At 40.4% G+C, this 27,310-nt stretch overlaps 1 protein-coding gene across 2 annotated transcripts in view; it reads right to left on the bottom strand.

The window, feature by feature from the left end:
• The window catches only part of tspan4a (tetraspanin 4a), a 351,848-nt gene that overhangs the window by 7,160 nt on the left and 317,378 nt on the right, over window positions 1–27,310 (bottom strand). For both annotated transcript variants that reach the window (XM_041789126.1, XM_041789116.1), the window contains 2 exons: window positions 26,281–26,412; window positions 1,859–1,942 (listed from right to left, as the gene is read on the bottom strand). In XM_041789126.1, coding sequence (XP_041645060.1) covers window positions 1,859–1,942; window positions 26,281–26,412 — 216 coding nt within the window. The remainder of the gene's footprint in view (window positions 1–1,858; window positions 1,943–26,280; window positions 26,413–27,310) is intronic.

Genomic DNA, 27,310 nt, shown 5'->3' with positions numbered 1-27,310 from the left:
TGCTTTTAGCTTTTAACTTTTGCTCATTTAATCTGCCTTTTGGAATTAAATGCCCCTTTTGGCCTGTTTTCCCACTTTTTTTCTGATTTTTGCCCATTTTAGTCACCTTTCACTCATTTTTCTCCACGTTTTTGCCACTTCTCACCCATTTTGCCACTTCTCTCCCCGTGTTTGCTGCCTTAAGCCCATTTTTGCCACTTCTTTTTGTCAATTTTTATGCCCTTTTTTCACACCTTTAACCTGTGTTTGCCCCTTTTTTCACCTTTTGTGCCACTTTTGCCTGTTTAAGCTACCTTTTGCATTTAAATACCACTAATTTCCCATTTTGCCACTCTTAAATGCTATTTGCCCATTTTCCCACCTCTTTTTCCTGATGTTTTGCCCATTTTAGTCACTTTTCACTCATTTTGCTCCATGTTTCTGCCACTTTTCAACCATTTTCCTACTTCTCTCCCAGTCTTTGCAACTTTAAGCCCTTTATCCCCTATTTTGACACCTTTATCCTGTTTTTTTGCCATTTTTTTTGCCAATCCTCACGCATTTAAGCCGCCTTTTGCAATTAAATGACCCTTTTGGCCTGTTTTCCCACTTTTTTTTCAGATTTTTGCCTGTTTTAGTATCTTTTCACTCATTTTGCTCCACGTTTTAGCCACTTTTCACCCATTTAGCCACTTCTCTCCCTGTGCTTGCTGCTTTAAGCCCATTTTTGTCTCTTCTTTTTGTCACTTTTCTTTCCTTTGTGACCCCTCTGTCCTGTTTTTTGCCATTTTTTGCCAATTCTCACCCTTTTTAGCTGCCTTTTGCCTTATGGGCTGTGCAAAAATATTTTAGCTTCCTGTCTCATTATCAAGCAGAAAAGTTTGAGCACCAACAGAGTAAACTCTATTTACTCTTGAATGAGTAGAACACTTGTCTGTTTTTACACAGTAAAAAGTTATCTCTATTACACTTCACTTGCTTGATCAAGGTGTGACAGAGAAGCCCAGACGGTCTTTATTACTTTAATGCCAGAGAATTTTTTGTATAGAAGTATAGAGTCTGTTTGTCTCAATCTTGGAGGGAAAATGGGAAATTAATCACTTAAATGGCTTTTTGGCTCGACCATTTTAGAGAAATTAAAGCTGTAATTGAAAACCACATTAAATAGTTTTCATTGTAAATGCTGGAATATTGTATTCATTTTGTTCAACAATGGCTACAAGTGGTTATTTCATGAAAATTAAGCACATAAAGGAAAGTCAAAGACAAAACAATAATCCAATCAGACTGCAGCACCAAACACTGTTAATATATAAGGAACAGAATAAGCCGTCAGCTGTTGAAAAGAAGAATGTGTCATTACTTCTTTTGCATAAAAATGCCTTAATTTGTCCCTTTTTTCCTGGGACAACAGCTAATTTTCTTATTCTTTGTGTTGTGTAACACTGTGAGTCAGCTGGCACATAGCACAGATATTTGAGATAAGTCCTTCTGGTTTTTCGCTTTGCAGCATGTAGGATTTTTGCAAAGGGCACTAAGAATGTAAAATGAGCCTGCAGCGTCACAGGGGCACTCGTGTGATATTTCCCCTCTCAGATTGTGGAGGCACATCACGTCTACCTCGGCTGGAGAGCAGAGAAAAGAATTTTATGGAAAGTCAAACCGTCCTATGTGGTCTTCAGGGGTAACACGAGAGGCTTATATGGGCCCCGTGCTGTCCACAGAAATCCTGCGTGCAGCTCTTAATGCAAAGGATACTGGGAGTATTAGGTATATTCATCACAAAGTAAGAGCTTCTGTCTGAGGCTGCAGATACCAAGGACTCAGTTAATGACTCAGTCTTAAAAAATAATTCTCTAGACTTAAAAGCTGTAATTACCTGAGTAAGTGCTGTACATAGAGCAAAGATCCAAAGTGCCACAAGGTTCTCATTAAGCCAGTCCTTCACCCGCTCGTAGCACGGCTGTGGAAACACAGAAGAAACACAGAAAGAACAAATAAATGCAGTATTAGTATTCCAAGGAAATATATAAACAATAATATGCAGTCAGCAGGTTGTTATTGCAGAAAAGTAATCCCTACAGAGAGAGACAGAATGCACAATAAATAATAATTAGGCATTATCGCTGTATGGACATCAGTAATAAACCCAATGCAAATGTTTGAATTTGTCACAACAAATAAGAAAAGCATTATGTGGAAATAAGCAGCGTTTTTTCACTCAGTATGAGGAGAACACCCACACTTTCACACCATTTAATGCAGTCTGATAAAGCTCAGCTATTAGCTATACCATGGGTGTCAAACTCAAGGCCCGGGGGCCAAATCCGGCCCATGGTACAGTTGTATCTGGCCCGCAAGATCATACGATCTTTCTATTAGCCTATAACTTGCCCACCAGTATGAGGTCTGCAGATTTTATCCAGTTAACGTGATGACCTTGATGATTTATAAATGATAGAAGTCTGAAAAAGTAAAGAGTAGAAGTAGTTAGATAAAATATCAGGGAGGTGAGAAAAGAAATGAATGTCATTTCATATTTTCAATTTTGCATCTCACTATTCTGACTTAAACTCATTATTTTGATTTTTTTTCATGTTTTGACCTTCAAGATTCACAATTCAAAATTCTAATGCATATTTTTACTTTTTAAACTTGTGACTTTGACTTTCTATCTCATGTATTTGCCTTTTAAAACATTGTTTTGACTTTAAATTTTGTGTTTTAACCTTTCAAACTAATAAGTTTGACTTTTTATCTCAGACTTTGAGCCTTTAAACTTATCATTTTTACTTTTTTAATCTCAGAATGATTTATTATCAGTGTTATTTATATTTTGTCATATTTTTATTATATTTTACCAATGGTGAAAATGAGGTTGACAGTTTAAGTTTAAGTGTTGACCTTGTTAGGCTTTAGGTTCAGGCCTAGATTCAGAATCCACAATTTACATTCACAGTCCTGGCCTAAATAGTTCTGCCCTCGGGACTTCTCATCGGAGCAAATCTGGCCCCAGACTCAATATGAATTTAACACCCTGAGCTACACATTATTCATCATCATTATTATTATTTGAGTCTTTTTAGTGGTTTAAAAAGACAGCAGGTAAGTAAAAAATAAAGCTATAGCTGATATGGATTCTTTCATGTTTAGTAATGGTGCCCCACATCATTATCAAAATGATCAACGGTGTTGATGTTTTCTAATCTCATGTCGGTGTGATCTTTCTTATTTTTAACCTCGCAAATTCGCCTGTTTCCGTGTTTCTCACTGGCGAATCCATCTTGCAAAGCTCCTGTCTGAACAATTTTGGCCTGGTTAGGAAGTGACAGGACCAATCAGTGTTGAGGGACAGTACTTTTGGTGCGGCGGAGTCGTGACGTAAGCAAGCAACGACAAGAAGCCGGTGCAGTTATGGTGGAAGAGATTAGCTTGGATGCTGCTAGAGGGTCAGTTTTTGTTAAAACTTGACAACATTTCTTCATTAAAAGAAGAACAAAGAACAGCACTGAGTTCTTTTCTTTGCGGAAACTATATTTTTGCCCTTCTCCCAACCAGATTCAGCAAGAGTCTAGACGTCACGTGTTTTGTTGCTCTGCTTGGCCCGTAAAGATGTGACAGCCAATCCAATCACCCTCTGAGGTTTTTTTTTTTTTTAAAGCCTCTGCCCTTTCCTAAACACCGTCTGAGGGAGGTGTCAGGTTAGGACAGATCAGGTACATTGAAATCCACATTGCTCATTGTGGATTAACGCTGAGTATTTGCAGTGAATTTTAGTTTCCTACTAGAGTTTGCTCAGGCAGTGTTTCTCAAACGGTGTGGCGAGGCACACTAGTGTACCTTGAGTCGAGTCTAGGTGTGCAATGGGAATTTGTAGAACCATGCATGATTGCTATGACTATAAAAAATAGAAAGGCCTCTAAGAAAAAGAAAATTTTCCGTAGTAATTCTTGCTGCATCTTTGTTTCTTAGCAAGTTTTTGGATAATTTGGTGTAAAAATAACTAGTAACAGGTACAAAACATTCTGGATTTGATACACCAGATTGCACAATCAACAGCTGTGAGTGAGGATGAGCTGGCTGAAATGTACGCTGCAGAAATCGACATTTTAGCACATTTTTGTGTAATTCAGTTGTCCCCAAATGGTGTAGCATTGGTCAATGCAATTTTGCATTGATATGGGGATGGTGCATCTTGAGGTTTTGGCCTGATCTCAGGTGTGCCTTGGGCCAAAAATGTTTGAAAATCAATGTGCTAAGCCATGTGGAAGACATTTCCTTGGTCTGCTGGTGTTTGCTGTGGTTGTGTGGTTGCCAGGACAGTGTGACAGTGAGTTGTTTTCTGGTGTTCTATCTGTGTATGAGCTTCGATCAACATGTGTCCGTTTGGTACACTTATGTACCGTACCGAATCGGTACGGTAGGAATACACGTACATTTACACCCCTACCAAACACTGCACATCACAAAAGACACAACATCCCTGCTGTGAAGCATGGTGGTGGCAGCATCATGCTGTGGGGAGGCTTCTCAGCAGCCAGCCCTGGAAGGCTTGTAAAAGCAGAGGGGAAAATCAACGCGGGAAGATGTAGGAAAATCCTGGAGGACAGTCTTATTCAATTTGCAAGAGAACTACGGCTTGGGAGAAGACATATTTTCCACGTAAATGAGCAGAAGCATACAGAGAAAGCTACACAGAAATGGTTTAAAGACAATGACGGGAATGTTCTGGAGTGGCCGAGTCAAAGCCTAGACCTCAATCCAATAGAGAATTTGTGGATGGACTTGAAAAGAGCTGTTCACACCTTCACTCCACTTCAGTGTCCAGATGTTTCAACCTGGTTGAGACCTATCCACACAGACTCAGAGCTGTGATCGCAGCTAAAGGTGAATATTCATGCAGTCACTTATTTGACATTACATATTTTCATTTAATTGAGACTACTTTGTAGAAGTCTGTTTTCAGTTTGACATCAAAGAGGGCTTCTTTGGTGAAAAGGCCAAGTTATATTGATCATGACTGATTTATAAAATCAATAAAAAGGTAAAACCTCTAAGGCACTGTATCTAGTGCCTAGATTTAAGTGTTCTGAGTGAGTTTTCTTAACTTTAGACTAGTTGGCCAATTACAACTAAATTTGAAATTACTAACCATGGATATTTCTCAGTAATAGATTTTATAGTTAGAATTTTGTCTGGATCATTACTGTGTGATCTTACTGATCTGCACTTTTAAAGTTTTATGCTGCTGTAAATTATTTGCTTAAAAACCCAGTTTTGTCTGAACAGAGATAACTTTAAATGCTGAAATAGACCATCTGAATCAAGTTTTAACACAGAAATGGCATAAAAATGGATTATGTTGCATTTAGAGCAAGACTTGAGCTGTAATAAAGAACTGTGATAGAAAATGTCAGTTGAAAGGTCCCCTGGGCGACATCCTTATCTCCCACTCCTCCTCCTCCCCTGACCTAATATTCTTTGGGGAAACTTTCCAAAATTCAAGTGAGTCCCAGCTGTCCTTGTCTCCCTTCAGCTGTACAAACAGGAGGAATGCGACTGTGGAAGGAGCACATAAGCCGCAGGTATCATTTAGACAGGAGAATGGGTTGAATTTTTCATGTTGACATTGCTCGGATTCATTCTGGAGGCATCTCAAAAAAAAGAAAAAAAAAAAACAATCTCCCTCTCACTGCTTGCCCATTTTTTTGTCCCTGAGACATTCTGAGCAGCGAGAGCACATTTTAAAATCTCTTCTCAAACTCTGCTAAATGTCCCTGAGCCATGTAGCGCCAGAGAGAAAAGAAAGATAATTTCTATTAATAGAGGGAATAGAGCGATGCCCTTCTGGGTCAGTGATGTGTGAAAGGAATGAAAAGGAGATGAATCCTGAAAGCAAAGAAAGTTACTTTCTAAGAACAGGTGAGAGCTGGCATTAGAAGTGATGGGAGTGCTTTCTGCCCCCCAGGGCCACGATGCACATGGCACCTTCACCCTCTCAGACATTTAAAAACGATGAATGCACCAAAATGTGTTTAATTATGTAAGATGTAACGGAGGTAAAACCTTCTGCAGCTCCTGAATAGTGGCCTGGCATTACAAATACAGTCATAATGAATCAGCTCCTGCAAGTCTGCCACCTCTGCTGTGGGGAAATCTTTACAGTAATGTCAACACCTGTGTCATACAGCAAACGTTTGCAAGGTTGACCTGCCTACCAGAGGTGCCACGTCAAAAATGATCGATTCCAGCCTGGATAGCTACGGCGTAGCACCTTGATCTCTCCTTAACACACGGGTATTTGGCAAGTTCTGTAGTGAAAGCAGAGGCAGCTGTTCCCGATGTTCACATTCAACCTTAAAGGCCTTTTTCCACAAATACACTTAATTAGGCACAGTCAAAACATCCAAAAGGCAAATATAATGTCATATCAAGGATTTCAGTGTCTTCATGCTCAACACAGTCTTGTCTTAAATCCAAGAATAAGAAAATAATTTACTTCAGTGGTTCCCAACCATGGGCGCAGCACAGGGGGGAAAAGGGTACTGATTACCCCGGCCCCCAGTAGAGAGGGGCCTTGGGAAGCCTGCAATGAAAAGTGTGTTTTTATTTATTTTTTCTCAGTAATTAGTGTCACTATTGAATCAAAAGCAACTACCTGAATTGGTCAACAGACTGAAATTTGAGTTAGACAAAATACTGGGGGGCCCTGCTCCTCCCTTAGAAATGTCCAAATGGTATAGTACAGTGCTCCAAAATAATGCAAGTAAATCTACTTTAACCATACTTAACTCATTGAGTGCCACTGACGTACATATATGTCAAAGTGTTTTTTTTCAGCGGCTGACACAAGGGGGCACTCTCATGCTCCCTGTGAGTAATTTTGGGGCTTCTGGGATATGTAGTCAGAACACTACAGCCGGAAGTGACGGTAGATCAAACATCAGAGGTGGAGACCCTGGGGTCAAAGAGCAGAGTGATCATTACGGAGGTAATCTAAGCTTAAACTTCTAACTTAGACACTTCTAACTTAGAAACTTTAAACTTTTGCCTGAGGAATCGCTTACTCACTGAAACCGACACTGAACTTAACGACAGCGAATCCAGGGATCGGCGCTTTTATTGATCTGCCTCGGCCAGCAAAGAGGCTAAAGAATGCCGCAAGGTCTCCCCCGTGCGTGGGAGAAATGAGGCAGCCTCTCGCCAGCTGGATGCATACAGTGACAAGCAGGAGAGGACGTGGGCGTATAGGGGGTCCCGTGGAGGCCGTCCAGTTCCAGAGTATGAATGGCATGACAGTGACTGGAAGCATTGTTATTTATTTTACAATAAAATAATATTTGTAATACAATTTTCAGATGTCTTTTATGTTATTGAAGGTAAAATTATAACATTCAAATCACTGTTCTGCTTGACAGACTCTTTCACAAAAATGCATTTTTCTCAGCTTTCTAGAAAAAAAGTGCTCCTTTTGGTGAAACTAGCCTCTATTCAACTTAAGATAAATCTAGAACGGAACAAGCTACAAACTAACGTTTTTTTTTTCCATGATGAAATTGAGAGTTTCTTCTTTCATTTGAGCTATTTGGTGTTTTCAGAATCATAGTACAAAATATTCTGTGGGTCTTGAAAAATGACTCAAAATGGCCAAAAACGCTGGCACAAGGCACTTTCCATTTTATAAAAGGGCTGGCACTCAGTGAGTTACAAATGTTTCTCATACATTGGGAAATTATGGTTCAGAAATACATTTAAATGCATAGATATCTGTAAAAATGATGCAACATTTCTTGCTTGGCTAGCTGGTTAAGTGCTTTTGCTCTTTTTTTAAAGCTTTTGACAGTGATTGATATATTTCGTTTTGTATATTTTTAACCTGAATTAGTAAAGAAGTCAGTGAATTTACCCAGACTCATAGTTTTTTCCTTGATGTTTAAGGAAACTTATGATAATTTCTCCCAAATGGTTACGGAGTTTTCCTAATTTTTTTCAGGGAGTTTTCGTTGGGCATTTTTTCAGAATTTTTGCTGCTCTTCTCTGGGACTTTTCCTCCAAATTTTAAGACAATTCCACAAGGAATAAGAGACTTTCACAACTTTTCCTAGAAACTTTCAACAATCGTCTCTAGTAGTATTTCAGAAATTTTCAAAGGAAGGGTTAGGGGATTTTCAGGTATGGTTTAATGGATTTTATGTGGGATTTTTCCCAGAAACTTTTAGGAATCTTCTGTTATACTTTCAAGGATTCTCTATTTTTATGTCTCATTTCTATACAGGGCTCAAACAGCATCATTTTTTTATCAAACAAATCCAAATGATTGACAGATTCATCAGAAATTTGGGCTAATATTTGTAAGATGGAACATGTGGTAGGGCCCAAGGCTAGACCAGTTGAGAGCCACTTATTTAATTACATACGATTATTTAACCAGGAATCTCTTACTGAGACAAAGAATCTCATCTGAATCTGGCCTAGCTGAGACAGAAATAAAAACCACTGCAAGCAAAAATCAACCAAACCCTAGACCACAGAGCAGAAAGCCATCAGTCCAAACAACCTGAAGCCTCTTCCTCTAACACCTTTCACTTCATTCTTCAAAGTATTCACAGAGACCAGCTCCCCCAGGCACAGAGTCTCCCACAGCAGATTCCTCCTGCAGGATCAGTGGATCTGAAGCTCCTTTTCCACATTTCCATGCACTTTGGGGACAGATAACAAAAGTAAGGGTTGTGACTGAGTCGCAGAGTGAAGACTGTAGCTTCCAGCTCTTTTCGCATGAAGAGAATTTTTCAAGTATGACAGGAGCTTGTGTAGTTTGGCCTTAAAAATAAGCATATTCCAATGATTTAGTTTGTGATTGGCCTTTAAAGAACACAATGATGAGCTAGGGCAGTGTTACTCAACCCTGTTCAACCAAAGAGCCAAACTGTTGAAAAATACCTTTGCAAGAGCCACAATCTAAGTAGTTAAAAGTGGCAAAAACGGCTTAAAGGAGCAATAAAAATAATTCAAAGGTGGCAGAAATGGTCAGAAACAAGTGAAAAGTGACTAAAATGGGCAAAAAGCAGTCAAGATTGGCTGGGGGGGGGGGGGCAAGAGGTATGAGAGGACAAAGAGGAGTTTACATGGGCAAAAAGTGGCATAAAAATTGTGAAAAAGTGCAAAATAGGCAAAAAAGTGTCAAAAAGTATGGGCAAAAATTTGGGAAAAAATAAAGTGATAAGTGGTGGAAAATAAGTGGTATTTAATGGCAAAAGGTAGCTTATTTGGACGAAAAGTGGCAAAAAAAAAGGTTAATAAAGGGCAAAAATGGGATAAAAGTGGCAAAAATGGGGAAAAAATTGTCAAAAAGAGGTTGCAAAAATGGGCAAAAATGAGGGAAAAAAGGGAGGGGGGTGTTAATGGAAAAGATAGCTTAAATGGGCAAAAAGCGTACAAGATTGAAAAAAATGGGCAAAAAGCAGAAACAGGTATGCAAGGACAAAGAGTAGCTTAAATGGGCAAAATGTGGCAAAAAAAATTGTAAAGGGCAAAAATGGGCAAAAAAGTGGCAAAAAGAATGGGCAAAAATTTGGGAAAGATGGGCAAAAGTGGTATTTAATGGCAAAAGGTAGGTATTTGAACAAAAAGTGGCAAAAAATGGTTAAATATGGAAAAAAATGGGATAAAAGTGGCAAAAAGAAGTTGCCAAAATGGTAAAAAAAAAAATACGCAAAATAGGGTATTTAATGTCAAAAGGTGACTTAAATGGGCAAAAAGTGGCATAAAAAATTGTGAAAAAGGGCAAAAATTGAAAAAAAGTGTAAAAAAGAAGAGGCAAAAATTTGGGAAAAAAGACAACAAGTGGTATTTAATGGCAAAAGCTAGCTTATTTGGTTGAAAATGGGGAAAAATGGTTAACAAAAGGGCAAAAATGGGATAAAAGTGTCAAAAATGGGAAAAAGTGTCAAAAAGAAGTTGCAAAAATGGGCATAAAATAGGAAAAAAATCGGGGTGGGGGTAATGGTAAAAATAGCTTAAAGGGCAAAAAGCATTCAAATTTGGCAAAAATGGAAAAAAAAAATCCCCTTTTTATGGTTTTCTGGGGGGATAATCCTTAAAATTGAGACATAAAAGAGCCACAAATAATCACAAAAGAGCCACATGTGGCCCCAGAGCCATGCGTTGAGTATCACTGAGCCAGGGTCTCTAGATTGGTAAAGAACCTCAGTGCTCAGTGATACACCAAAGATTTAAGGTATTTAAAGGAAGCATGCATCTTTAGAAATAGAATATCATCAAACTGTTGTTTTTTTTTCCTGTGATTTAATTCAAGAAGTGAAACCTCCATATATTCTATAATCTGATGTTTTTAAATCATTCACATCAAGTAGAAACAGAAGGAAAGTTAAACACCAAAGCATCTTTTCATGTTACTGCAACAACAGAGGAACTATCCTGGAAATACTTCAGAATAAAAGCACTGTATGAAAACACGAGTCATCCCACCTTAAACACAAACCGATCAGGCTTTTACTTTGAAAATCCCAGTGGCAGTTCACCGTACCTGTCATGTCAGCTTGAAATGAATTGACGGACGAGGCACAGAAAAACACGGGTGCAGAGGTCTGACTGCAGCTTTTACATGAAATTCTATTTTTTTAGATGCACTTGTAAAACATTGAAATCAATCAGAGGCATAAAAGTGGGAGCAACACATCTTTTAATGCAGTGAAAGAAAATCAAAATACAATCCTACACAAGGTGATGCTTGATGTATTCTTGGTGTATTTTGCATGGGGCAAAGACTTAAATGACTGTTAATATTACTCTATAATAGACACAGCTTTATGGGTGGGTCTTATGAGCCTGGACCCACCTGCTTATTCAGCTGATCACCCTAAATGATGGAGATTAAAGGCTTTTCTTGCCTTTACTTCTTTGGGTCCTATTTGATATCTGAATGCTATTTAGCATCTTTTTTAAAAAGACTTTAAAACATTACAATCATGCAGCTATCATGTGTGCAGTCATAACCATACCAGACTATTTTACTGCCCAGGCCAGTCAAACTAGAGCGAGCAGGTTCATGAAGTTCAGCAGCAGATGGATCCATGAGGGACAGAGAGAGAGAGAGCCACATGTGAAGGACAGGGACTCAGCTCTCACCAGGTAAAAATCTGACAACTGCTCAAGGTTTAATCACCATCATCCATGTCCCCCACAGACACAGCGTGGGCTCAGACAGTTTTCATAGCTGGATTTATGTTTCTTAATGACATGACAAAATCCCACAACACAAAATGTAAATGTAGGGGTTAAATTTAAATTGTCATAAAAGCCAAACTATTTCTGATGATAGAAACTCAAACAAACAACACTTTTATTTCCCATAAACTCTCTTCTGCTATAAATATCAACAAATAATGATTCAGCTTTATCATCACAGAGGATTTTCTTACAGAGAATTTAAAGAACAATGCTGCAACAATTGATTTGAGTCTTTGGTTAAGCAGGAAATAAACTAGATCATATTTCTTTTCATTGGGCCCGACATGCTAGAACAGAGCAATAAGGATGCAAACAAAAAGCGATGCACTGTATATCAAACTTAATGTTTCAAAGACACATCTCCTGTATTTCTTCTGATACATAAAAGCTCACAAGAGGGGAAAAAGTTCAATCTTTTGATATTAAAAGACCCAGGCAAAATGATGTAGACCTGTCCAATACTGGAACACTGGCACTGTGCCTGGTATGTCTCTGGTGGTAGTGTGGTACTGTGATGGATGCCACCTTTGTAATAAGACAGCTTGTGAAATTTTACCCCTGATGGATATTCAGCACTCGACTTTAAGTGATATTATCAGAAAGTGGACGCATTTAGGAGCAACAGCAACTCAGCCATGAAGCAGAGGACCATGTGCAGAGTTTGCATGTTCTCCCTGTGCATGCGTGGGTTCTCTCCAGGTACTCCGGCTTCCTCCCACCACCAAAGACATGCTCGTTAGGTTAATTGGTCACTCTAAATTGACTGCAGGTGTGAATGTGAGCATGCCTGGTTGTATATCTCTATGTCAGCCCTGCAATTGACAGGGTGTACCCCGCCTCTCGCCAAATGACAGCTGGGATAGGCTCCATGACCCCCAATGGGATAAGTGGTATAGAAAATGGATGGATGGAGTACTGATTCCATAGCTGAAAGTTCTGAACTTCCCCTGGCATTAATGTAAACACTAAAACTGCACCAGGAGCTTCATGAATGGGTTTCATGGCTGAGCAGCTGCATGCAAGCCTCACATTGTCAAGTCTAGTGGCAAGCATCAGACGGAGTGGTGTTAAGCACACCGACACTGGACTGTATAACAATGGATGGGATTTTTAGCAGTGAGATGTCTGAGTCTGGGTTTGGCAGCTGCTAGGAGAATGTTACTTGCCGGACTGCATTTCTCCAACTGGGAAGTTTGGTGGAGGAGGGATAATGGTATGGGGCTGTTTTTCAGGGTTTGGGCTTATCTTCACTGAAGGCCAATCTCAATGTGTCATTTATACCAAGACATTTTGGACAATGCTATGCTTCCAACTCGGTGGCAACAGTTTGGGGAAGGCCCTTTTATATTCCAGCATGACTGTGCTCCAGTGCAGAGAGCACTGACCTCAACCCCATCAAGCACCTCAAGAATGAACTGGAACAGAGATTGTGAGCCAGGCCTTCTTATCCTAACCTCGCAAAGCAGATGGATACGCCCATTTCCTTGTTTTTCACTGGCGAGTCCATCTTGTTAAGCTCCCATCTAAACCATTTGGGCCTGTTTAGAAAGTGACAGGACCAATCAGCGACGAGGGGCAGTACTTTCAGGCATGGGAGAGTCGTGACATAAACAAGCAGCAGCAGGAGGCTGGTGCAATTATGGCAGAGGAGCTTAGCGTAAATGCTGCTAAAGCGTAAGTTTTATCAGAACTTGACAACAATTCTTCATTAAAAGAAGAACCAAGAACAGCAGTGAGTTGTTTTCTTTTCAAAAACGACAAAAGTCGAATACTTGCATGTCTATAGTCGCCATGTTTCGTGTTATTCCTCGGTAGCTGCGCACGTGCTGCTTGATAGCTGCTACATCACGTGTTTTGTTACTCTGATTGGTCCATGGAGATGTGACAGATAGAATGTTCATCCAATCACACTCTGAGTTTTTTCAAAGCCTCTGCCTTTTCTCAAACATTCCTGCTGAAGCTTTCCCAGATGGATGTGTGAAAAAAATCCATCTGGCGTGTCAGGTTATTCTCATCCATCATCAGTGCCTGACCTCATCAATGCTCTGCAGGATGAATGGAAACAAAGAAACACTCCAAAATCTTGTGGAAAGCCTTCCAAGAAGAGTGGTGGCTGTTGTTCAGTGCCATTACAGTCCTTGTTGGTGGAATGGTCCATATAGTGGACAGTACAGAATCTATTTATGTGACTTAATAGTTGGCTTATATAATCCTGATTTAGACGGGGTAATGTGCACCTAAAGGAAACCGCTACTGTGAGTCTTTGCTGTAGAGATTGTACACAAAGGTACTTCTCTGTGTGAATCCTTCATGGGACACTGACCTTGTTGCAGTGGTGACAGGCATTAAAATAACTCTACAAAAATAGTCAGTGTTCTTCCTGATGGTCTCATTTGCTTTTGTAGGTCATAAAGAGACTTTGGCATTAATTTCAGTCTGTTTTATAACCAGCTACGGTCTTCTTATAGAATGTTTAAGCCTTTAAATCACATTAAACATTGTTTTTAAAATCCCCATACACCAAGCATTCAGCAGGGAATTCCAGCCTATTTGAAAAACGAACATGAGGTCCTGATCTCTTACTGTAGTGAGGAATGGTGCTATCATAGTGGGCTGAACTGCTGTTCTAAATGAATATTTCATTCCTGCAGACTTGCATTTGTGCTACTTTTTAAGTCTTTTTACGTCACCAAGCTGAGTCAGAGCCAGGGAAACACTCTGCATTTCACTGCTGTCTCAAACATCGACCACCAAACAGATATATATTTTCCTAAGCAGAAGGTGAAATAATTCTGCACAGGATCGATATGGAAAGTCATTCGGTGGGCCAAAATTTAGAGTCACTTCAGCGTTATTTATCAAAGTGCTGCCTGCCATAACCCTCCCTGAGAACAGGGCTGCATCCGAAAAGATATAAATTCATATTTTTATGATTTGACATCGGCTGCAGAGTCCTGCAAATCCTGAAAAAAATAGATAAATGCGCCTAGTGTTAACAGGCAGAAACTTTATCAGAAAGTAATCTGAGTTTGAACATCCATTTATGAGATTTTCCGATCTTCTGATCACGTCTTTCAGCTTCATCAGTGCGTTGAAGTTCCTCATGAGTTTTAGATTTCTGTAACTCCTGCTGTCAGTCACTGTCTGCCTCTGCTCTGGCGTCCAGACTCCTGCTTAATGACTCTGATCCCTTTCCACTGGACGCTCTGACAACCACGATGCTATCTGTCTCCGGTGCTCTCAGCCTCTTTTCCAGCATCACTGCCTTTTTTAGAATCTAAAGGTGCTCAAATGGTTTGTGGTAAGTATTGGCTCCTCCTGACTTCACTGCCCACAATGCCCACCGAGTCTCACCGGGATGGTCTGAGTAACCCCCGCCGATTTAGAGTGACCTGGTCTTGACATTCTCCTGTATCCACTGCACTTCTGTCTCTCTTCTGTCACCTGAGCCTGTTCCATTTGCTGGAAATGTACATGGTTGAAAGCTCAGGAAAACTAATGGCTCTATTCCTGTAATTGGGCCCCCATCATTTTGTGACACTCAAGGTCCGGAATGACCTTCATGATTCTGAAAAAAAAAAAAAAAAAGCAGATGACATGACATTGCCTATCCAAAACACACCATATTAATGGTTTAATTTATTTCAGTTTAGAAACTCAGTTATGCTTTTTAAGAAGTCAGAGTCATATTTAAATCATAACATTTAAAGTTCACTCATTTTAAATCAGGTTAAACAACAACAGGTGCTACCTGCTTGCACATGCTTATTTAGAACATATGAAAGATTACTTCATGGGCTTTTTTACCTTTATTAGAGAGGAACCTGAGACCACTGCATCCTGGACTGTGACCTTTTTTGAAACCATGTCACTATAATATCACTCACTACCATGGACAGCAGAAGTGCCTGTGTTAACATTAGGCCCCTTGGCATTACACTCTACAGTGTATATAGGAGCCATAGACTAACAGAAACAGACTGAGGCTACTAAACACTGTGTCTCAGTTGACCTCACTCTTTCACCTCTCTTGTTTGCCCTCACCTGTTTCACCTGTGTCTCGTTTGCCTCACCTGTTTCACCTGTGTCTCATTTGCCTCACCTGTTTCACCTCTGTCTCGTTTGCCTCACCTGTTTCTCCTCTGTCTTATTTGCCTCACCTGTTTCACCTCTGTCTCGTTTGCCTCACCTGTTTCACCTCTGACTCGTTTGCCTCACCTGTTTCACCTCTGTCTCGTTTGCCTCACCTGTTTCACCTCTGACTCGTTTGCCTCACCTGTTTCACCTCTGTCTCGTTTGCCTCACCTGTTTCCCCTCTGTCTTATTTGCCTCACCTGTTTCACCTCTGTCTCGTTTGCCTCACCTGTTTCACCTGTCTCGTTTGCCTCACCTGTTTCACCTCTGTCTCGTTTGCCTCACCTGTTTCACCTGTGTCTCGTTTGCCTCACCTGTTTCACCTGTGTCTCGTTTGCCTCACCTGTTTCACCTCTGTCTTATTTGCCTCACCTGTTTCCCCTCTGTCTCGTTTGCCTCACCTGTTTCACCTGTGTCTCGTTTGCCCTCACCTATTTTACCTGTGCCTCATTTTCCCTCACCTGTTTCACTTTTGAAACTCTGATTTATCAAACTTCTTTGCATCTGGGCCTTTGGTTTTAGGTTCTTTTTTTTGTTTTATGTTTGCTTAGCTATCACACTAATGTCACTTTTACTGTTAGATACCTCATACGACTCAACTTCAAAAATACTGAAATATCCCTTTAATGTGCTGCTACTCTTAGGAGCCAAACAACATTTTAAAATGCCCATCTTGGAAGCTGACAGTGTTTTTCATGCCAAATGCAAAGAATGATGGTTATATTATAATCTGGAGTTTGGTTGTCCAGTAATGCTGTTCACCACAGCTGTGTTTCTGATTCACTTTAATGCCCAAAAACAGATATTTCACACAAGGACGTTGTTGTAGGATTATTTCTACATCCTGATCTGTGCTGGTTCCTTTTTATAAATGAGGGGTCATCATAAGCGAGCTCAATCTGAAGCCACTGCAGGTTCACTGAATGCATCTGGTCTGTCAGTATGTCCCTAGTAAGAATGTAAGGTACGTTCAACTTTATTTTTAAGACTACTTCTGTTTTCAACCCATGCTTTGAATCTGAATGAGTTTTAGGGCAGTTATTTCATGCCTTTGCAAAGTTGTGAGGACTTTTGTCATGTCTCTATCAAACTTTCTTCACACAAACCAGTCATGAATCACAAAGACTGTTTGCATACCCTGTTTCAGTGATTTAAATCAATGCTTGACAATTGTTCATTTAAGATCTCATGCATGCAGTGTTTTGTTGCACATGTATGCTTCTTTTTTTAATTTTAAAAAGATCTGTACTTACTTTAACCACTGCTGCAAGGTTTGACAAAAAGCCAGTAAAATGAAGAGTGAGTCATACATTTTACTTACATGCATTAATGGTTATTTAGTTGAGCTGAGCTGCAGCTGAGGTCAACCACAGACTTGGACTTGCACATGGGGTGATTGGTTTGCTGATCAAGTGTGATTAGTTTGGTGTTCCTAATATCTGAGCATGTGGGCGGAAGTCTTTTGGATCTTGGTCCTTCTAGACTTACTATACTCTTGTTAGTCATGGATGCTGCAGATGGCCAGAGGCGCTAGCTGGACTCCTTTGTGTCAACTTGTGACACTCTTTGGTGCATCTTTGGGTATCGTTATTAGGCCGTGTGTCTAATGCTGACATGCTCAGGAGAACCAGGCGTGATCCAGCTCACTACAGACTGGGCACCCAGGAACCAAGCTGGCCCAGAAGCAACTATGTACATCGTGAAGCAGGGGTTACCTGGAAAGATAAGGCATGGACCTGGTGCAGGCCTAGATGATGGCCATCAGGAGGCCAGAGCAGTACCGGACCATGCAGCAAAGTGCTGGAGTGGCATATGCTCTAACACCTGACCTGTACACATCTCTTCAAACTTGTATAGAATTGGTCCTTATGAAAGTCATTAAACCAAGAAAAGCTGTGGCTGCCTCTCAATGCAGCACAATGATTTAACTGAGGCCTAATAATTAAAGACGCACAGATACAGATGTGAAATCAGTTAGTAATTGTATTTAATGATTGTGATCTCAGTAGGAATCAAAACAATTGTGATTATGGTTTTTGACATAATCAAGCAGCTCTAACTCAAGCACATTCACTGAAAAAGCATACGGCCTTGTCAAGAAAAACTGAGGAACAGATGCTTTCATTCCTCGTCCATATCCCTGAATAGCCACGTTTGCACTCTGCTTACACAACGCCACTGTGGCTTTTTGATCGAATGTCCTAAAGTGACGCCAGGTTACCACTTTAAACTCAGTATTCTTGGTATGAAAAGCATGACAGGGCCAAAGAAAGTAGAGGACACTGACAGAGAAAGCTATAAAAAGAAAGAGATGGTGACTGAGTGACTCTTGGCACTTTGAATCACTGGCGAGACAGTGAAAAGCACTGGTGACCATGAACAACTAAAGTATGTTACATCGTGATGGCATGCTTTATATAAGAAATGCATGCCTCCATTTCTGCATCAATACCGAGTTAAATTTACTAAGGGTCTTTTTAATCCCATGTCTGAAGGTCAGATTGGGTGCTTCTCTCCAGTCACGAACTCTAGACTTTTACGCAGACAACTGACTCTTGTTATTGAACAGTTTTCTTAAACTTGTCCAGAAGTTTTCAGATAAAAACCCCCACCTTATTTAGATCACTTCTCCAAGTGAATCAGGAGGTAAAAAAAAAAAAAAAAGCCCCCCCCCTTCTTTCACATGCACTTTGCTTTGGCACTGTTTCTGTGATGATAGCACATCATTTGAACACAGGCAGCCCCCGTACACGGCATAAGAGGGTCATTACATGATTCACGGTCTAAATGCAGGAACATCCAGCCCCAACAAGCTTTTACGTTTTTTAATGTGGCTTCAAGAGATCCCTCTCTTACATACTAAGAATGGAGACAAAATTTAAAGTCCTCATTGAGTGCAAAAATGTATTCCAAAGTTTCATTTGAGGCTGTATAGTTCTTCAGCTGTCTGAGTCAGAAAAATCAAATGGGGATCTTCTAAAGTTAGCGCCCTTTGGTTAAAAATTCTCTCTTTGTGTTTCCCCCAGATTGAGTTTCTGAGCCGAGCTGCACTGGAGGGAACAAAAATGGGAATATTGTACTTAAAATAACTGTAACTTTGAGAGACACCTGCTTGATTTCGAACTCAGCCTCACATTAACTTTAGTTAAAGTTTCAAAAGACTGCACAGAAAGAGGGCACTGGATTTGATCACAATCTGTGTTTTTATCAATCCTTCAAAAGGGATCACTTATGGGTGCGGTTTAAGCAGGAGGACACCTGATGATAAGCATAAGAGCATTAATGCTTTCCTTTTTAATAACTGGACGGTTTTATTTTCATGCAGAATATGTCTGAAAATGAAAGATAAACTGCTGCTTATACCTGGTTTGAAAAGTCAAGGCAGAGTCAAATGTCACTGGGGAGTCTGAAAAATCCTGTTTTTGAGTCTTTAAGGTTTTCTTTGAGCGATTTTAGAGACAACAGATTTTCTTTTTGTTTCAGAGACGAGACTCAAGTCTTGTCAGCTTCTTGGATTTCACAGCTGTTTGCATTTTTTTTTAATGCAAAGCTTTTTTGGATATGCAGTCATGGGAGACCTCTTGGCCACTGTACTGTTTTACCACAATAGTTAAGTCTATTGTACTTTGTATTACCAAGTAAAATGAATAAGTTTACATTACCACGGTGGGATGCTACATTTGTTAGCCAGTCAATGGCAGTTTTCATTATGTGTTAGCATCAAGCTAATGAACTGAAATGCAGTGAATCATATTATATTTGCGTAATTGCTTGTGACTTTTAGACTGTAATTTCCAGCACCCCTATGCTGAATGAATGCCCATACACTATATTGCCAAAAGTATTCACTCTCCCATCCAAATAATTGAAATCAGGTGTTCCAATCTCTCCCTTGGTGTATAAAATCAAGCACCTAGGCATGCAGACTGTTTCTACAAACATTTTTGAAAGGTTGGGTCACTCTCAAGAGCTCAGTGAATTCCAGTGTGCTACTGTGATAGGATGCCACCTGTGCAACAAGTCCAGTTGTGACAGTTTTTGCAGTCAATCGCTACAGACCTCCAAACTTCATGTGGCCTTCAGATCAGCTCAAGAACAGTACGTAGAGATCATGGAATGGGTTTCCATGGCTGAGCAGCTGCATCCAAGCCATACATCACCAAATGCAATGCAAAGCATCGGATGCGGTGGTGTAAAGCACGCCACCACTGGACTCTAGCTAGAGCAGTGGAGATTCTCTGGAAAGCCTTCCCAGAAGAGTTGAAGCTGTTATAGCTGCAAAAGGTGGACCGATGTCATATTAAACCCTATGGATTAAGAATAGGATGTCACTAAAGTTCATATGCGAGTCAAGGCAGGTGAGCAAATACTTTTGACAATATAGTGTATCAGAATGATAATAGATTCAGTTCAAGAGCCATTGATCTTGGTGTTTATTGCTCTTGCAGGGGCTCCATACTTCTGCAGAAGGTCCGCAGCTTTATAAGAAGATGTTCTGAGGTAGTCCTGACCACAGCTGGTTCATGGTCTGCTAATATAAGCTGGCTTTCTTCCTGAATGCACACGTGTGTTTGTGTGAGCCCTACATCTTGTATTTGAGGGTGTCCTTTAGTGCCTGTTTCTTAGGTTTAGTAAAAGCATGAAGAGACTTTTAGGTGCAGGACAAAAGTTTATGAACAATTACATTAAGATCTGGCTTTTTTCCAGCTTTATTCATGACTAAATTTCTGAGAAACAGTATCAGGATTTAAAAAGCTGCATCTTTGGGACGAAAGAATGTCCAAATAATATCCTAAAAAAAATGAAACATATTGGTTTACTTAAATGTGCAAAACATATTTAAACAAGGAAAGGACTGTTGAAAAATATTTACATTTCCCTGTGTGCCACAGAAACCTAGTCTTAGATGAACTGTTTGAATATGCTTATATTACATAACAAGGCAGGCTAATTTACATGAAAATGTTTTTGCATATAGAAAAGCAGATGGCATTAACACATTAACATGAAGGCAAACAAGCTGTCACCTGGAGGATGTATGCATGCATAATCCTGAAAATAAAAAAAAACACACTCCTGGCTCTTGGGAAAAAGATAGGAAGCAGTTTTAAAAGGTTACGGCTTTTATTTCTTGAATTAAAAGCAGCTGCAGACTGACCACAGCTTGACCTTTCCGCTGCTGAATGGACAAATTAAATGTTGTCGCTAGCTGTGATGATGATGAAAACCTATTTTAGAACTGCCTTTTATAAGTACAAACCAAAGCCTACTGAACATTTCATTTAATTCTGTGCAAAACAAAGATTCAGGAAAAGTTTGCAGCCGTACTGAACTCTTGCCTCCTGCAGCCACGAGTTTGAAACATAAATAACATGTCCCTACTCCTAAATGACAGAACAGGTCAGGAGTAAATCATTCCAGAACTGAATTTCTAATAAAACAACACAAAGTATAGGACCAGTGAGTAAAACATGATAACTGTGTTTATGAGGGTGATCCGTTAGGGGTGGTGGCCTGGTCCCCTCTCCACAAATCAACAACCAAAAATGCTACCATAAAATATTTTAGATACAACAGTTTGAAGGAGTGAGGTCAGTAGGGTAGAAACATGTTTCTGATAAGGCCTGTGCACAAAACTCCATACTTTTCCAGATGTCTGATCCATAGAAAATCGGGTGAATTATTTCAAGCTACACTATATTGCCAAAAGTATTCACTCACCCATCCAAATAATTGAAATCAGGTGTTCCAATTACTTCCATGGCCACAGGTGTTTAAAATCAAGCACCTAAGCATGCAGACGGTTTCTACAAACATTTATGAAAGAATGGGTCACTCTCAGGAGCTCAGTGAATTCCAGTGTGCTACTGTGATAGGATGCCACCTGTTTAAAAAGTCCAGTGGTGAAATTTCCTTGCTCCTAAATATTCCACAGTCAACTGTCAGTGGTATTATAACAAAGTGGAAGCAATTAGGAACGACAGCAACTCAGCCACCAAGTGGTAGGCCCCGTAAAAAGACGGAGCGGGGTCAGTGGATGCTGAGGCGCATAGTGCGCAGATGTCACCAACTTTCTGCAGTCAATCGCTACAGACCTCCAAACTTCATGTGGCTTTCAGATTAGCGCAAGAACAGTGGTAGAGAGCTCCATAGAATGGGTTTCCATGGCCAGAGCAGCTGCATCCAAGCCATACATCACCAAGTGGAATGCAAAGCGTTGGATACAGTGGTGTAAAGATGTGTTCTCTGGAGTGATGAATCGCGCTTCTCCATCTGGCAATCTAATGGACAAGTCTGGGTTTGGGCTGAGTTCCTCTCTCCAGTAAACATGGCTGTCTAAATGAAAACAAGAGCTTCCCTGACCAACAACTACAGCAGGCTGAAATGTGTCCCAGGCTCACATATTGTAAACCAGGCAGCACTCTGAATAACCCATCAAATTAACGAGGCAGACACTTTCTGATGGCACAGGGAACCTGGAGCTCTATGAAGCACAACCAAACATGAGACAAAAGCACTGAGAGGCCATGTGAGAACCAGGACTCAGACTCATATCCTTCTAGCTTCTATGCACATTCAAAACCACTTGCTCTGTGTCATTTATCTAGAAGATTAAAAGCTGATCATGTATCTGTGGTCAACATCTGGCCCACTTGATTCTAAAATGGAAGAAGCACATGCACCGATGTGTCGAATACAACATCTGTAACAACACTGAAACCGCTCATCATTGTGGCTCATTTTAATGAACAGAGACATATTTAGCACCGCTGGATCACACCAGGCGATGTGTTAAGTGGTCCTGACATGCTTTTTCTGAAATGTGACAACGTTTTGACTTCTTAACTCATTTTCATTTCCATCATCTTGCCATCACATCTTCCTGTGACACTGTTTATCTGTAATGAGGATGCCTCCAATGATACTGTAATAATTAGCTTTTAATGCTGGCAGAGCCAATCAGCAGCTGATGAGCAGGTTTTCTGCTGGATGTGTCCACTAATGAACTGATTACATTTAAGGATTTAAATGTTATTAAAGAAAAATGGCATTTCTTGCTCTCATTGTTGAGAGGCTGATCACCTCCATGCCACGCCACATGCAGTAATGCAGTAATTCATGCAAAAGGAGGCCCAACCAAGTATTTAGTGCATAGAAATGAACATACTTTTCAGAAGCCAGATATTTCTATTTAAAATATCCTTTTTTATTGATCTTATGTAATATTCTAATTTTCTGAGACACTGAATTTTGGGTTTTCATTATCTGTAAGCCATAATCATCAACATTTCAAGAAATAAAGGCTTGAAATATTTCACTCTATGTGTAATGAGTCTATATAATTGATAGGTTTCACTTTCTGAAATGACTAAAAATGTTGAACTTTTTCATGATATTCTAACTTTTTGAGATGTACCTGTAGAGCACTTCTGTTGGAGCTATGGTTGACTCTCTTTGACCTGAGTCCCCAACTATCTGAGAACTTGCACCAAGTTGCAGATACAGTGGTGACGTCAGCAAACGATGAGTGGTCAGGGTCGCCCTTGTAGTGGAAAGACTGTTGGCCAAGACAAGCAAGATTTTCGTTGCACAGTCTGACATGGTGCTGTCATGAGTCTGATCCAGCCTTCCACAGATATAATCTGAAAACTTGCCCTACCAAGATCTTTGAATGCAGAGTAATATCTCATGACCTGTGGCATGCACAGGACCTAAAACTGAACCCTGAGGGATCCCATACTGAACGTTAACTTAGGATGAGCATCACTATCCCACATAACCTGAGCCCTTGAGTTGAAATCTGATGAAAGCCAGGCAAAGGGTGAGTCAGAGACAACGACCCGGCTGGTTTAGCATAAGAATAATGTAGTCTCCTGCCTCAAAGGAAAATACAAAGAGCTATAGGAAGGCACAATTTGATGCATCAGCTGCCAAGAGGAAATCATTAGGCAAAAGAGCTGATTCTGTCCGTCGGAGGTAGACCTCTGAAACCTGACTGGGGTTTTCAAAGACAGAGTTCTGAAGCAGGAGAGATAGCGCTGCTTCCTCTTGGACTTTGTGAATAAAGGGAATTTTGAAGATGAATCTGTGTTTTTTTTTAAAATTTTATTTTCAAAGTAGGGGCTGGACTGGTGGACTTGAAAGAAAAAATGGCCAATTGAAGTTTTCCCGCCCCAGCCTCACGTCATGATTAAGAGGACGCTGGGACTAATTGTGTTGATAACAAAGTAGAGTATCGACAGAGCAGGAAGTTGCTGCCGTGTGGGACACAATCTGCCTCGGTTCAGGAACGGAAAAGATTCAGCGGTGTAAGACCTGGGTGACGAAAGGTTACAGCTAGGTGAAGTAATTCTATTTCTAGACAAATGAGCAATTAATACAAGCTGTCCCTTCTTATTATCTCATCAGCACACTCTATTAGCACCCCACAACCACTTCAATGTTGCTGTCCCAGCAAAATCTCAAGCAGCACCAACTTTTACATATTCATTAAGTAAACCTGCCAAAATTATACAGCCTGAGCTTTCCTCTTTATACTGATGCAATCCTCTGCACACCCTGTCAAGCGTTTTCATGCCTACACTCACGCAACATGCATCCCCTCTCAGCAAATCGGGCTCTTTCTCTGCATGACACTAATGACTTTAAAATGAACTTTATTTAGTCTTGCTTGGCAGCAGCAAAAGAGCATGAATTATTGGTGGTAACCTTGTAGGGGGAGAGTTCAGGGGAAGTTTGTAGCCCTCCACAATGAAGCAGCTTGTACTCTCTGTGCGATGCGGCTATCAGAATGAAGAAAAGATGACGTGTGAGTGTACACAAGCCAGACGTTTGTAGCAGCAGAACTACAGTCCTCCTGGACCAAAGTGATTACAGTACCATTAATTAAAATTATAATTCTCTCTTTGCTGCACAGCTTAAGTCCAAATAAAGACAGCTGGCCTAGATCTTTTTATTTTTTTTGCATTTATTTAATTCTGGCTTTACTGAATGGGACCATTACAGAGCCAGTTTGCCACTTGGGTTGAAAAAATAGGAAAAAATAGCGGTTATGTTAATGAAGGTCCTGGGATGATTTTGGATGAGTAGGCATTTATCTTTTTTTTTGCATACAAATTTACATTTAAATGAGATGTAACCAGTGCTCAGAACCTCAGCATAATAATATCTATCCTGCATTTGTATTTCTGAATATTAACCTCAAATGTCACTGGACCTCAACTCTGCATAGAGCTTAATGAACACAGATAATCACATAAATGTGTTTAATTTAATTAGTATCTCACAATGTGAACTACAAATGTGCCTTCAGATCTTAAGCCCATTAGGCTTTCTCGTCTTGCTAAATGCTCAAAAAACATCACAAATTATGGCTGATTTACAGCTTTTAGACCACAGGTGTCAAACTCAAGGCCCGGGGGCCAAATCCGGCCCGTGGAACAGTTAAATCCGGCCCTAAACATGATCTGATATTTCTGTTATAACTGACCCATCAGTCTGAGGTCTGCAGGTTTCCTCAAGTATAAAAATGTGAACTTATCCTGATGATTTAAGATATCCTTGTTAAGACATAAAATCTGAAAAAGTAAGGAGTAAAAATACACAGTGAATGTGTGCCGTGATCAAACCTAAACGAGGTCCAATGAAATATTAGAGTGCGTGACTTTTTTGGACAGGCAGTGCATATCCCCCATGGTGCAACTGACAAAAATGCCAGCAGATGGCAGCAGTCATAGAACTGGATGATGCAACACCAGTGCACGTATCTCTCCTAGCTCCAAAGCAAGCTGGTACTCAGATCGGGAACATGGGTAGTGTTTCTCTACACCAGCAGGATAAAAGCAAACATACTGGATTATATCAGGTTTCTTCAAACAGCAGACAGTCAAGAGTTGGACACGAGTCATGCAAGCTGTAAGAAGGTAAAACACTGCAGAAACAGTTGGCAACAACAGCTATGGTCACCAGGCTATCCCAACCAGCGTTCAACGACTCTGTAAATTCAAAGTTTCCTTCATCTTCTGATTAGTAGATTATAAGCAGCACATAATGCTTGATTTGTAGACATGAGCCGATCAGCAGCCCTGAAAACGGCTTCAGGCAGCTGCTGCAGGCAGTGTTAATAACACTGTAATCCTCACTCATCCATTCATTAAAGCAACAGCCGTGCTGTTTTTGCATACGTGCATGCTGTTAACACATGGTGACTGTGGTAGCTGTTGACTTTCAGCTGACTGTGTTCATAGATGTGACAGCTGATGAAAACAGAAGAAGTCCTAGAAAATGTCTTGTTTAGTTTTTCATCAGTATGTCAAACTATATTCTTGAGAAAAAGAAAATGATGAATCAAAAGTAGACAACCAGCCAAGCACGCACTCGGCTGAAAATCACAAGTTTGCACGTTTACTAGTTGAACACTAACTGTATTTTAATTATTTTTACAGTTTAAACTTCATCAGCTGGCTTGAGAGACATGTTTGTCTCTGTGTGGTGTCACAAGCACATTCCAAATGTGGAGAATTGTGGATGTGGTTTATTAGGGTGCCAGTTTAGCTCAGTTAACAGAGTGGGCGCCCCGAGGCTGTGGTCCTCAATGGTCGCAGGATGGATTCTCGGTCTTGTGCATGTTTTGTGCATGTCTACCCCCACTCTCAAACCCCATGTTTCCTGTCTCTCCTTGGCCCTCCAATCAAAATAAAGTCAAAAAGTAAAAAAAACTCTTTCAGGTATTGTTGTCTCCTCTGCCTTCACACTGCCTCTACCTCTCATGAGTGTACTGCATCTTTAACGTTTTAAGTATGTGCTGAGCCGACACGTCAAACTGACGCTGAGATGCATGACAGCCATCATTCATCTGTTTACATGTAGTTAACAGCAAGTATTTCTCCAGCTTTAATTATCATTGCAACGACTCACCGCTGTCCACCATGTCCCTGGGTTGTCCAGACCACAGTTGTCGCTGTACTCCAGGCAGCAGGAGTCCGGCACACGGCTGGCGTTATACACTTCAAACCAGTCTGTGTGGTTGGTAACACCACAGCATCGAAACTGCACCAGAAATAAAAAAAAAAAAAACAAAGTCAAGGCTACCTGGCCTTTTAAGTTCATAACACTAACATGCTAATGCACCAAAACAACCCCCAAAGTTCAGAGTTTCATTGTTAACCCAGCGGCAGTACAATTTACAGGCTAAAATAATGGAGATGTGCCAAATGTAGAACCCACTTCATCTTCTGGTTATTGAGCTGCAGCACTTCTGTACAATCCACGTTCCATTTGTCTCAAAGCCTGAAATTCATTTTCTAACTTGGCAGCTTCTTTTTATCCACAGCTTCCCTCCTTTGTGATTGGTATAGATTTTTGATAAGGGATCATGTCTTTGCCCACAATTCAATTCATCAGTGTACTCCAGGAAAAGATAAAGTGCCCCCTGATGTTTTGTTCATCTAGTGGACTTTAATTCGACACAGGCGTGAGGCAGCCAGACGCCACACCGTGCACTGAATCAGGGATTGTGTGATAATTTAAAACTCCAACTTCTTACACAATGGGAAAAGTTTATAATGATTCTGATTTAAACATCCAGCACGTATTCAAGGCAAGGTTTTAAAGTCTGAGAACGAATCAGAAGGCTAAAGCCCGCATAGGGTCTGAATATTCAAAAGTTATCTCCTTGAAACGTTAACAACCCTTGTGAGAGTGACTCTGATTTACTGGTGCAGCATTCTGCACCTTGTGGAGGTTTTTACTACCGCTTCTTTTGTATGTAGATCGTCTTCTATTACATAAGCATCGTTAATAATATTCAGGGTGAACTTTGCTCCTGGGACATCTGCTTTATTATCGATTCAGTGACTCAGCATGTATGAAGGAGGCTGGGGAGTGGGAGCAGTGACAGAATAAGAGCAGCTCTTCTTCTCTGCCAGGCTGCATGGGGCCTCAAACA

The sequence above is a fragment of the Cheilinus undulatus genome, linkage group 1 (assembly GCF_018320785.1).
Source record: "Cheilinus undulatus linkage group 1, ASM1832078v1, whole genome shotgun sequence".
In the NCBI taxonomy this organism is placed as follows: Eukaryota; Metazoa; Chordata; class Actinopteri; order Labriformes; family Labridae; genus Cheilinus; species Cheilinus undulatus.
This window is presented reverse-complemented; position numbering and strand designations above follow the sequence as displayed.